The 11,634-nt window shown below is 68.9% G+C and overlaps 2 protein-coding genes across 2 annotated transcripts; both read right to left on the reverse strand.

Moving 5' to 3' along the window:
• Positions 1 to 1,074: 1,074 nt before the first annotated feature.
• LOC140625751 (TBC1 domain family member 3B-like) lies at positions 1,075 to 5,151 on the reverse strand. Its single transcript, XM_072813287.1, has 5 exons — positions 4,798 to 5,151; positions 3,753 to 3,818; positions 3,139 to 3,237; positions 2,743 to 2,898; positions 1,075 to 2,445 (listed from the first exon to the last, which is right to left on the reverse strand). The coding sequence occupies exons 1-5, from the start codon at positions 5,132 to 5,134 to the stop codon at positions 2,117 to 2,119; spliced, it is 987 nt and encodes a 328-aa protein (XP_072669388.1). The 5' UTR covers positions 5,135 to 5,151; the 3' UTR covers positions 1,075 to 2,116.
• Positions 5,152 to 5,435: 284 nt separating this feature from the next.
• LOC140625752 (USP6 N-terminal-like protein) lies at positions 5,436 to 10,648 on the reverse strand. The gene is made up of 6 exons (XM_072813288.1): positions 9,983 to 10,648; positions 8,810 to 8,849; positions 8,458 to 8,538; positions 8,010 to 8,123; positions 7,563 to 7,672; positions 5,436 to 5,717 (listed from the first exon to the last, which is right to left on the reverse strand). Exons 3-6 carry the CDS (start codon positions 8,494 to 8,496, stop codon positions 5,438 to 5,440), a joined length of 543 nt encoding a protein of 180 aa, XP_072669389.1. The 5' UTR covers positions 8,497 to 8,538; positions 8,810 to 8,849; positions 9,983 to 10,648; the 3' UTR covers positions 5,436 to 5,437.
• Positions 10,649 to 11,634: the final 986 nt, after the last annotated feature.

Below are 11,634 nucleotides of genomic sequence, written 5' to 3' on the forward strand. Positions count from 1 at the left end.
CGCCCCTGCAGCCGTGGTCTGGAGTGTCCTCCGTGTGTCCTACCAGGGACCCCAGCTTCATGTCTGTAACCATCCAGCTGCTGTCTGACAACGATCGGGGGAATCCGACTTTTGTTGGGTTTGGGGTGTGTGTGTGTCTGTCTCTGTGCAGCGATCTGCTCCTCGGGTCGCGTCATCCTGACGCCGAAGTGGTTGAAACACCATCATTTCTGGTGCTGGTGCTGGGCGGCTAGCTGGGTTCTCCTGGCCGACCCTGGGCTCCCTCCTGCCGTGACGTCCTGCTGGAGGGTCAGCTGAGCTGGAAGGTCTGGCTCGGCCACATTCCCATGGGTGGCAGTGGGTCCCGCCGAGCACCGACTGCTTCTCTTCTCCCCGACGCCTCTCCAGCGGGGAGCCAGACCTCGGGGCCACCCTGGGGGGAGATCCTGAGGAGCCGGCTGCCCATGGGGGGAGCCCTGGGGCTGCCTGTGTGTGGGAGTCGGGGTGGGGACAGGGCTGGGGTCCCTCGGTCCCCAGCGCTGCCTGCTCCCAGGCCGAGCCCCACGCTCACCCAGCCCCTACTCTCTAGGGCGTGCAGGGTGCCCTCCACACTCTGGTGCGAGAGATCCAGCAGCACCAGGTGTGCGCACTGAGCCCGCCCGGTGAGGGTGGCCCAAGTGCATGAACTGCAAGGGCCTGCTGTCCTGACGTCCCCTCCAGGGCCACGCTGACCGCCCCACGGGCCCTCTGTGCCACAGACGCACAGGCACAGGGTGGAAAGGGGTGGAAGTGCCCCGGAGCCCAGGCAGCCCAGGCCCCCTGGACAGAGGGAGCACAGACCTCCCAGGGTGCTTTGCACAGACCCTGGTGACCTGAGGCTCCCTGGCTGTCACTCTCTCCCAGGCCCATCCTGGCCCCGGGGCACAGGCTGAGTCACAGTAGAGTCTGTGGGGTCCTGACCCTGGTGTCTGGCCGCCCCTGGAGGGCACGTGGGGACATCAGCTGTGTGTGCCTGGCGGCACCCCTGCAGGGGCTGGTCGGGGCCTGGGTGGTCCCCCCTCCTTCTCTCTGGGGGTCTCTCCACGCCCCGTGCACAGAGCTCCGGGAGACGCAGAAATGAGCCGGCCATGCATTTTCACACAACACTTTATTGAACTTTCAACAGCAAACGGGCTCAGAGCCGAGGGTGTGCGCCCTCCCCTGGGGAGGGAGACCTTCCTGTCCTTAGAGGAAAGCGGGAATCCCACGGGGGTGCAGGTGCTGGAGTCCCCCACCTGGGAGCCTGTGCAGACTCTGGGTGGGGGTGTGTGTCCTTAGGTTGGGGCGTTGAGAGGCGGTTCTGAGGACAGCAGGGCTGACCTGGACCTGCGGCTCATGGGCTCCTGTGCTGGGTCCCTGCAGGGCAGCTGGACCCCGGCCTCAGGCCCCCTGGGACCGGGTGACTGCTGGAGCCCCAGCACGTGGAGGAGCCTGCCTCCTGGTGTGGGTGCGGGTGGGGCCCACGGGCCTGCCCCTGTTGGCCTGCCCTGGGGTGTCCCGGGATCCCCAGGACTGCCCTAGGTCAGCGACCTGGATCTGTGGGGCACGCCCAGGGCCCAGGAGGCCACATCCGGCTGTGAGAGGGCTCGCTCAGCCCGGGGCCAGAACGCAGGCCTGGCCAGGGCCCCGGGGCGCTGGATCCCATTAGTGCTGGGCCTGGGGGGGGCTCGAGTCGCCCCTGCCCCCACAGGGCCCGGGGCCAGGCCAGCCCAGGTCCCTCTGGGTCAGGGGCTGGTGTCCTGTGTGGGGGGTGCCGCCCTCCAGGAGGGACAGCGAGACGAGGCAGGGCACGGTGACGGCGGGCCAGAGCCTCCGGGCCCCCGCACTCACCGCCACGCTCTGCCCCCGAGGCCCGCGAGCATCGAGCTGCCCCATGGACGCGGAGGGCCGAGGGTCTCGGGCCTGTGCGGGGCCTCGGGGCAGCGGGCTCAGCGCCACCCTGGCTCTGCCCTGGCTGTGCCCGTCACTGCCCAGCGAGGGGCACGAGCTGCAGTGGCCACGGGGCAGGAAGGGTGTCCTGGGCCCGACAGCGTCGTCCCTCGGGGGCTGGGGGGACCCCGTGATAGGAGTCGCAGGGGGGGCTCCAGGGCCTGGTCTGTCACGGGGCCTCTGGGGTGGCCCAGGCAGGTGCTGAAGGGAAGGGGACCCCGTTTTTTGTCTTCAAGCCCACCATGTCCGGGGGCCGCCTGCCTGCACCATCTTGTTGCACTGGGAGGATGGGGAGGGAGTTCCATCGCTGGGGGAGAAGTTGGACGATGGCCTGGCTGGGAGGGGGTCCGGGCGGCTCAGGTTGGGTGGCTGGGCCTGGGGAGGCCTGCTCCTCCACCCTGGGTGGTGGCTCAGAGGCCGGAGAAGGGAGGAGAGGCCCGGGTGCCAGGGACACTCGCTCCAGGCCCAGGGGCCACGTGGGGAACTCCTCAGGTCCCGCTGGAAAGAGGCAGATGGGGTCAGCGTCTCCAGCAGGCTGTGTGTTCCCAGTGGTACATCCCCGGGGTCCTCATGGCTCCCGCGTGGCCCCCTGGCCTGGCCCTGTGCTCAGCCCCCCAACACTACTGGTGCCCAGGCCCTGCAGTGGGTGCCGGCCCGCCCAGCCCTAGCCTGAGGTCCCCGAGGCTGGAGCAGAAGAGGAGAGCCCCAGAGATGAGGATGGTGGCCCCAGGGGCTCTGTCCCCTGTGGGCAGCCCCAACAGGCCGAGTCGGGAGGGGCCAAGGCCCTGAGCCCACCTGGGGGGGGGTGCAGGTCGCACCGCATCCTCCGGAGCTGGGTCATGGAGGCCAGAAGGTGTCTGAGCACCGCCTCGTCCTCCAGGGCCCAGGGCTGGGCCAGAGAGTCCTGGAGGAACTCCCGGAGCCCTTCCAGGGGCAGCTTCAGGAGGCGCTCTGGGCGGTGGGCGAGAGTCAGACCCAGAGGGCCCCGCCCTGGGGCCCCGCTGTGCCCAGGAGCGCCGTGGGCAGTGCGCTGGCCGGGGTGGCCCCTGCCCGCTGCTCCTCTCAGGCAGCCCCGCTGCACCCGCCTGCCCTGCCATCCCCCCGCCCCAGGTCTGGGTGCTGCTCAGAGCACAGGGTCACTGCCCCTGCCCCCCGCCCCTGGCACACCTGGACTCCCAGGGGCTCACTTACTCCTGTGCACCTTGAGGATGGTGTAGGCCATGGCCGTGAGCACCCTCTCCCCATCGAGTACGTAGGCATCCCACAGCTTCAGAGTGAGTGGAAGGGGGTCTAGGGGACAGCGGGGTGGGAGGAGCGGCCTGAGCAGGGCCCCGGGGGGGCTTGGCTGGGGCCAGGCTAGGCCTGCCATCTGCCCCCCGGCTGCCTCCGACGAGGCCCCACAGCCCCCCCGTGCGTGCCCTCCTCCCAGGGAGATCAGGGCTCCCGGCCGCTCCGGGTTCCGACCCCGGCCAGCACCTCCTGCACCCCTGGGGGCACAGACTCTGCCCACACTTGACGACACCACGCCTCGAGAGGACCCCAGGTTGGCCGCCCAATGGGCCTAGGGCCCGTCCACACCCCAGGCTGACCCAGCCTCCCCCGGGGGAGCTGAGGCAGAGACGGCCCGCCCCCCGGAACCTCGTCCAGGACGAGGGCTTCTGGGCTTCTCCAGGACGGGCTGGGCTGCGAGCCTCAGCCTCAGGGCCCCAGGGTCGGGCCTGGCTCGTCTGGAGGGTGGGGCTGAGCTGGGCACTCCCTGGGGGCAGGGGGCAGGTCCGGGACTGGGGGTCCCGGGGGGGCCTCACCCGGCTGAGGAAGCATTGGAGAAACCACTTGGGGGTGTAGATTCCTGTGCACATCTGCTCCTCGTCCTGGTGGAAGGGCAGGAGGTGCTCAGGCCCCACGCCGCGGCACCTGGAGCCAGGTGGACGTGCTCCCCACGGCCCCGCCCAGCCCCGAGGGCGCCCCGGGCCCCAGAGGAGGATTGTGACCCCGACTCTGGGCAGCTCAGAGGGCCGTGCCCCCCACCGCCTGCCCCGGGCCCTGGGGCCGGAGCCTCAGGAGCTCCCACTCGCCATGTGCTTCTTCAGGTCGGGGAGAGCTCTTTCGAGGATGCGCTCATGATGAGCCCGGAACCTGAGGAGCTTCGGGAAGCCCGGGACGAAGAAGCCTGAGAAGGCCCCAGGCCCCCACAATCAGAGGCTCCTCCTGCACCAGGTGGGTGGGGGGTGTCGGGGCAGGGGCCTCCCCCCACGCCCTGACCCCCGTGTGCCCACCACCCTCGGAGCCCTGACTGGACCCGCTCTTCCCAGAGGGCAGGGCTGCCTCCCAGGCCGGGGGCGCGGGGCCTGGGGACCCTCGTCCTCACAGACCCCGCGGGGTGTGGGCTGGGGGCTGAGGACCAGACCCGGCTGACCCAGCACCCTCTCTCCTGCAGGGGCCGCTGTGGGGACAGGCGGGTCCCCAGCCCCGAGGGGCAGCTGGTGCAGGCCACAGGGAGGGTGATGGGCGTGCACGGCCCTCTGTGGGGCTTGGGAGTGAGGCTGGGGGCCCCCGGGAGGGGGAGACGCTGCCCCCTGGGCCCTGTGTGGCCATGGGCTGGCAGGGGGGCCTGGGGGGCAAGCAGGCAGCCGAGCGGGAGGCTGGGGGAGCAGCGGGAGTGTGAGCCCCGCCTGCAGACGGTGGGGCGGGCGGCCGTGGCTCCGGGACCCCAAGGCCACTGGGGAGGTGGGGCCCTTGCCCGTGGGGGGGCGGGCTGGGGGGGTTCCCGCCTGCCCCCCGGTGCAGCAGCAGCCTGCAGGGAGGCCCTCCTGAGCTCCCCTCCCACCCGGTGGCCCGGCGGGCCCCTACCGTGCATGGCGTGCCTGTCGGTCATCAGCTGGGCCAGCGCCCAGAAGGCGTCCTCCTCGGGCAGGAACATGAGGATGGCCGCGATCTCGCTCGTGCCCTGGCAGTAGCCCACCTCCTGCAAGAGCCAGAGCCCCACGAAGGGCGTGCGCCCCGAAGCCCCCTCTGAGCCCTCCCCGTGGGCGTCAGGCTCCCCCGGCTCCATCACAGCCCGGGCTCCCGGATCCCGGAGAGGGCTCCCAGAGGGTGGGGGGCAGGTGAGGGCCACCCGGACCAGCTCGGGCGCCAGCACCCCGGGCCCCGCTACAGAGCCCTGCGGCCGCCGTGCCAGGGCCCCCATCCTCAGACCAGGAGGAGGGGCCTCCGTGAGCTGCAGGGGACCCCCCAGGTCTGGAGACCCACCCTGAGGGCAGGTCGGGAGCCTGACTGTGGCCCCTGGGAGGTCCCACGAGGGGAGCTGGGCCAGGACACCCCACGGGGCCAGGGAGCATGTGAGCTGGGGTCCTCGGGGACCCTTCTGGAATGCCCCATGGAAGGGGGCGGCCTCCTGGGCGCCTGGGCCTCCTGCCCTTCAGGGGAGTGGGAGCCTTCCCCGCCCGGGTTCTCATCAGTAGTCCCGTCTATCAGGGTCCAAATCCGAGTTCTAGGACGGCCGCGGTGCACGCGGGGGCCCTGGGCAGTCCCGGCCCTTGGGCACGCAGGCCCTGCCTCCCCTGGGAGGTCTGCACCCAGCCCCCTGCCCGTCCCGGAGGAGAGAGACCCTCCCCGGCATCTCGGGGCCGTGGAGCTGGGGCCCTAACTGTGAGTCCCACTGGTCACCAGCACTCAGGACAAGGCCGCCTGCGGGGCAGGAGGCGGGGGCAGGGACACTCACGGTGTCATACACGGAGTAGGCAGACAGCACCTGGAACAGGGCTCGCTGCCTAGGAGGGGGGACAGCGGGGGGCTCTGCTCAGTCAGCCCCCGCCCAGTGAGGCCGCTGAGGTGCCGACACCAGCCCCGCGGCCCTCAGGGCCCCTCCGCAGGGGCCAATCTCTGGGGTCAGGTCTGCGCACGGGGACAGGCGGCGACCTCACACATGCAGTGCACCGGGGGTTATGTGCACCCTGGGGTGTCCGATGCCTCCATGCGGCTCCCGCCGTGGGGTGTGCAGCTCCGGGCTCCCCCAGCACCGCCAGCGCCCCCTCCAGCCCTGGAGCAGCACCCCCCTACACGCCCCCTGGGAGCCAGCGCTCCCCCTGTCCCGGTCCTTGCAGTCCCTGATGCCTCTCCTCCCCTGCCCTGGCCTGGCCCTGTGTCCCAGGAACACCAGCCCCATGTGGCCCCTGCCCCGAGCCCACGCAGCCGGGGCATCCGTGGCCCTGAGTGCACCCCCAGGCCTTCCCAAGTGTCCCTGGGCTGGACTCTGTTGGGGGGACCCCGGGCCCGCCCATCCCGGAGCATCTCGGGGCTCCAGGTCTGAGCCACCGTGAGGAGAGCAGGGAACGTCATGCAGGTGTGACCCCGATACAGGCTGCGAACTCCTGGGATCACTATCTGAGCACGGGGGGGTATGGGGTGCAGCCCCTTCAGCACTGCCAGGAGCCGCCCGATGCCCCCTGCACGGCGGCCTGAGTCTGCACCCCGGCTCCGCGGCCCCCGGGCCAGGGCTGCTGGAGGCCGGCTCCCCCTGGGCCAGGGGTCACAGGTCAGCCTAACCCGGCCGTGCTCTAAGGGCCGCAGGGGCCCCACGGGGCAGCAGGTTCCCTGCAGGGAGGAGCACCGAGCTCTCATGGGGAGACGGTCCAAGCGGCCCCCTGGGAAGCCCAGCACACCCCTGCATGGTGGCTCCTCAGCCCTGCCCCTGGTGCCCCTGCAGGTCAGCCCTGGGGTCCCAGGCTCCCACACACCCCACCCGCTGCACACAGAGGTAGCTGCACCCTCTGCTCCACCCACCTGCACCCCCCTGTCGGGGGCTCCCTGCCTTCCCCCCTCCCCGCAGCCTCTGGGGACTCTACGGGACACCTGGGCTTCTGACGGGAGCAGGCCATCCAGAGAACCCCAAGGTGGCCGGGGAGGCTGAGCATGTCCCACAGAGGGCAGCTGCACCGCATCCTTGTGGGGGGGGGCGGGACCGATAGTGTAGGGGTGGGGGGGGGTGTGAGTGTGGGGGATGGTGTGGGGGGATGGCGTGGGGGGGCCTGCGGACACAGGGCACCCCCTTCTCTAAGGTGCACACGGAGACGTCTACAGATAAAGGCGACCCCAGTCTGGGGTTTGCTGTGACCCCTGCCCCTGGGGCCCCGTGTGCTCAGTGCAGAGCCTGCCTGGACCGGGGGCAGTATCTGGGGGTCATCATACTATGTGTGCTCACCAACTGCAAATTGTCTAAAATAAAATGCACAGAATTCAGAAATACATAAAGCACCGAGAGGGGGTGTCACCCTGACCTGTCCGACCCTCGTTGGGTCCATGTGTCCCGGTCCAGCCGCAGCTATGCACCCTGGCCCCCAGGTCCCCTTACTGCCCCCCACACTCCCACCCCGGCCCCCTGCTCTTCACGGGGCCCCCCCTCACCCCCTTGGGGTTCAGCTCAGACAGTGACCCCTAGAGGCCCCATCCTGAGACCCCGGGGGTGGGGGCACGGGGGTCATCCCCAGCACCCTACCATGTGGCAGTGTGTTGTTTGCTGTCATCGCTCCCCCCGGCCTCAGAGACCCCGTGTCCCCTGCACGGAAGTCCCCGGGCCTCCCCTGGGCCCCTGAACCCCACTGGCCCAGCAGCCTCACCTGACCCCGTAGCGGTCCCAGAACATGGTGTGACTGCGGAATGTGCGGTTGACGTCCAGGTCGATCTGCATGATGTCCCGGGAGGAGACCAGGGCCGCCTCCTTCATTTCCTGCGGGGAGACCCCGGGAGGAGGAGCCGGCGTCAGGGACACAGACCCTGACCTGTCAGCAGCTGCCGTCCTGGGCAGGGAGCCCAGGGGCCACCATGGGAATGTGTCCTGCAGGAACCTCCTTCCTTCCCCTGGGAGGCTGGGGACGGCGGGAGTGCCCACCGTGCCGGCGGGGCCTGCGTGAGGGCCTGTGCCCAGCTGTCGTGGGCGGGGAGGGGACTGAGGGTCAGCCCAGGTGGGAGGGGACATGAGGGGTCAGCCCTGAGTGGGGAGGGGACAGGGGGTCAGCCCTGGTGGTGAGGGGACTGAGGGTCCACGGGGAGTGGACGGGCCCCACCTGGTATTTCCCGGCATTCCCGGCCTTAACCTGGTCGACGTTCAGCAATCGCAGCCACACCTGTCCCCGCACCTGGGGCGGACCCCCTTGTAGACCCGGCGCGGTGCGCCGCAGCTGCAGGGAGGAAGGCAGGGCTGGTGAGAGGGGCCCAGGGCGGCCCCTTGGAGCCCAGTGAGCGCGAGGCATCTAGAAGGTTCCGGCTTCAGCTCCAGGGTGTCTGCGGAGAGGCTGGGTCTCCCTGGAGCTGGGCCCCGTCCCCCACGAGGAGCAGGGACCGTAGCCCCGACCTGACGCTCCCCCACCACCGTCCCGGGGCCTGGGGAGGCTCGAGCTCCCAGCAGACTCTCCCCAGGCAGGGGGCTCCCCTGAGGACGGGGCAGGAGGACACTGAGGGCGGCCCCCCAGCCCCGTCAGGACGGAGAGCCCTTGGGGGCACCCAGCGCCCCACCTTCTCGCTGGGGAGGTAGTGGTCCCATCGCTTGAGCATTTTTATACATTTGTCCACGCGCCGGGTCTCCTGGTGGAGTTTCTGGAAGAGGACAAGCGGGGGCCGCAGGTGAGGCTCCAGCCCGGGAGGTGGGCGCTCGGCCCGTCCAGTCCCCCGCAGGACCCGGAGGAGCCAGGAAGGCACAGGGCCCCCCGCGGACCGCGGCTCCGGGTCTGGGGTGCGTTCCCGGCAGCCCGTGCAGCGCTGGGACGGGGGACTGGGGAGATGCCCGGGGATGTCCTGGGGGATGGGGTACAGACAGCTGGCCCCAGCCCCCCACACGTCCTGCCCGGGGCCCAGGACGGGCTCTCACCTTGGCCTCTTGGGGGCTGGAGCCGGGCAGCTCCTTGTCCCTGGAAGGCAAGAGACGCAGAGCCCTGAGGCCCCGGCCCCATAGCCACCACCACCCCCCGTCTGCACCCAGGGGCCTGGGGAGGGCAGGGCTCCTCAAGGGAGGGCAGGGGCTGCCAGCGGCCTGAGGGCGGGCAGGGGCGGCGTCTGGGGGGTCTGAGAAGGGTGTTTGCTGGTGGTGGGCTGGGCGGGGACCCCTCGGCGCCCCCAGGGGGTGACCTGTCCCCCTCCTGGATGGACCAGCCCGAGAGCTGTCAGTGTGGCTTGGGTGCCCCATGACCGTCCCGCTGAGGTCCCTCCGCCTCCCCAGAGCCTGACTGCCCAGCGTCCAGCCGGCTTCCCCCTGCCCCCTGGCATTCCCCCTGCTGTCCCCTGACTCCCTTCTCTGCTGTCCCCTCTGCCACCCTGGCCCATTTCACCTCCTGTCCTGTTGGAGCCCCTGAGCACGACCACCCCTGAGCCATCCCAGCAGCCACTGGGCCGTGAGCAGGGCTGAGGGAGCCCCACCTGGGGTCTCCAGCCTCCATCAAGTTCCCGTGGGGCTGTTGACCCAGCATCCTCGTCCCCTGCGACCTAGGCCACTGGGCTGTCCCCTCCCTCGTTCCCGCCCAGGGCAGCCCCCTCCTCCTCTTCCCTCCTCCTGTCCAAGCTGGTCGGGCCCTCCTTCTGCGGCGCCCCCCCCCCCGCCCTGGCCTGGTCCCCGGCATCTAGCTGCAGCCCCGCAGAAGCCTTCGGGACTGTGGGGGCCCTGGCTGGGGGGTGTGGGTGAGAGCCCCCTATGGAGAGCACGCCCCGGCCCCAGAGCTCCTCACCCACGGGATCCCCTGCTGAAGGGACTGGACACCCCCCCCCCCGCGCCCCCCCCCCCGATGCAGGAGGCAGACACCTGGGCCTGCCCGAAACAGGCGTGGGGGCCCCTCCTCTGAGTGTCCAGGGGCCTCCCCTGGGCCCAGCTCCCTTCCTGCCCACGTCCCGGGTCGGCCTCCGGGGTCTCTCAGCTGCAGCCCAGCGCAGACATGGCCCTCAGAGGGCTCCAGGGGATGAGGTCCCAACCTGGGGGGGGTCAGCCTCCAGAGAAGTGTTCCTGCAAATGCCACCCTCCCTGAGATGGATGAGGGGTGTCCAGGGGACTCACTGCAGAAAGCCCTGGTGGTTGGTGACCTTCCACAGTAACAGGTCCTGAGGAGACCCTGCTTGGTGTGCCTGCAACAGAGAGGGCTCCGTGGTGGGGACCCATCAGAGCAGGGAAATGGGGACAGGAGGGAGCAGAAGGGCTCCTCCCTCCCCTGAATCCTGAGGGAGCGCCGACCCTCTGAGATTGGCCGGGCACCAGAGGAAGGGCCTGTCTGCCTGGTGGGTGCAGCCTGACAGCCTCACCTGCTTCTATCTATCAGTGACGATCCCCACCTGGGCCTGACCTGACCTGGTGACTCTGGTCCCCACCTGGGCCTCATCTGTACCCAGTGATTGTGGTCCCCACCTGGGCCTCACCTGGACCTGGTGACTCTGGTCTCCACCTGGCTCTCACCTGGACCTGGTGACTGTGGTGCCCCGCCTGGGCCTCACCTGGACCTGGTGACTGTGGGCCCCACCTGGGCCTCACTTGGACCTGGTGACTCTGGTCCCCACCTGGGCCTCATCTGTACCCAGTGATTGTGGTCCCCACCTGGGCCTCACCTGGACCTGGTGACTGTGGTCCCCACCTGGACCTCACCTGGACCCAGTATACTGTGGTTCACAGATGGACCTCACCTGGAACTGGTGACTCTGGTCCCTGCCTGGACCTCACCTGGACCCGGTGACTGTGGTCCCCCACTGGGCTTCACCCGGACCTGGTGACTGTGGTCCCCACCTGGGCCTCAGCTGGACCTGGTGTCTCTGATCCCTACATGGGATCATGGGTCTCACCTGACCTGGTGACTGTGGTCCTCACCTGGGCCTCACCCAGACCTGATGACTGATCCCTACCTCCCACATCCTCAGTTCCCATCCTCGGGCCCTGCAGGCCTTCCACCCTTCAAGGCAGACTGGGGGCCACAGATGTCCCCTGCCCCCCAGGGTTTACAGCAGGGATTGCAGTTAGGAACATTTGAAGGGCTCCTGGGTGGTTCAGTCGGTTCCACGTCAACTCTTGAGTTTGGCTCAAGTCAAGATCTCGAAGTTAAAAAAAAAAAGATCTCGAGGTTGTGGCGTGGAGCCTCGCGTGGGGCTCGGGCTCTGGTGGGTGAGGAGTCGGCTCCAGGTTCCCCCTCTCCCTCCGCCCCCCCCCCCCACTGCACCCTCTGTCAAGTAAATCTTCTAAAAATTAACATGAAGACACGTGAGCATCTTGATCCCCTCTGCAGAGGTGCCTTCGTGTGTAATGACCGTGTAAATGCCTTTCACGGACCCACCGGGAGTCCTACCAGAAACCCCTTTTCCTTGATATTTATTGAAGTACACACAATGTGACAGTAGTTTCAGGGCTACAACTAGTGACTTGACAATTGTATGCCTCATTCAGCTCTCCCCACGAGAAGCGGTGTCACCGTCTGTCCCTGTACAAAGTTGTCACAACAGTACTGACTCTATTGCCAGGCTGTACTTTCTAAATTTCTGGGATTTTTTTATTTAGAACCAGACACTTGTAGCTTTTACTGTTGTTCATCCATGTTGCCCACCTGCCCCCCACGGCCCCTCTGGCCATCAGTCAGCACGATCCATCACATTAACCAGAGAAAGGACATGGGGTGGCCCGGGTGGCTCAGCGGTTTAGCGCCCGCCTTTGGCCCAGGGCGTGATCCTGGA

The sequence above is a fragment of the Canis lupus genome, chromosome 36, assembly GCF_048164855.1.
Source record: "Canis lupus baileyi chromosome 36, mCanLup2.hap1, whole genome shotgun sequence".
In the NCBI taxonomy this organism is placed as follows: Eukaryota; Metazoa; Chordata; class Mammalia; order Carnivora; family Canidae; genus Canis; species Canis lupus.

Coding starts and splice junctions, on each gene's coding strand:
- LOC140625752 (XM_072813288.1), bottom strand. CDS start 8,496: ATGCTCAAGCGATGGGACCACTACCTCCCCAGCGAGAAG. Junction 8,124..8,457: donor ACTACCTCCCCAGCGAGAAG/GTGGGGCGCTGG, acceptor TCCTCCCTGCAG/CTGCGGCGCACCGCGCCGGG. Junction 7,673..8,009: donor GGAATGCCGGGAAATACCAG/GTGGGGCCCGTC, acceptor GTCTCCCCGCAG/GAAATGAAGGAGGCGGCCCT.
- LOC140625751 (XM_072813287.1), bottom strand. CDS start 5,134: ATGGGGGCCCTGGCACGGCGGCCGCAGGGCTCTGTAGCGGGGCCCGGG. Junction 3,819..4,797: donor CGACAGGCACGCCATGCACG/GTAGGGGCCCGC, acceptor CCCTTCCACCAG/GACGAGGAGCAGATGTGCAC. Junction 2,446..2,742: donor CGACCTGCACCCCCCCCCAG/GTGGGCTCAGGG, acceptor GCCTCTTTCCAG/CGGGACCTGAGGAGTTCCCC.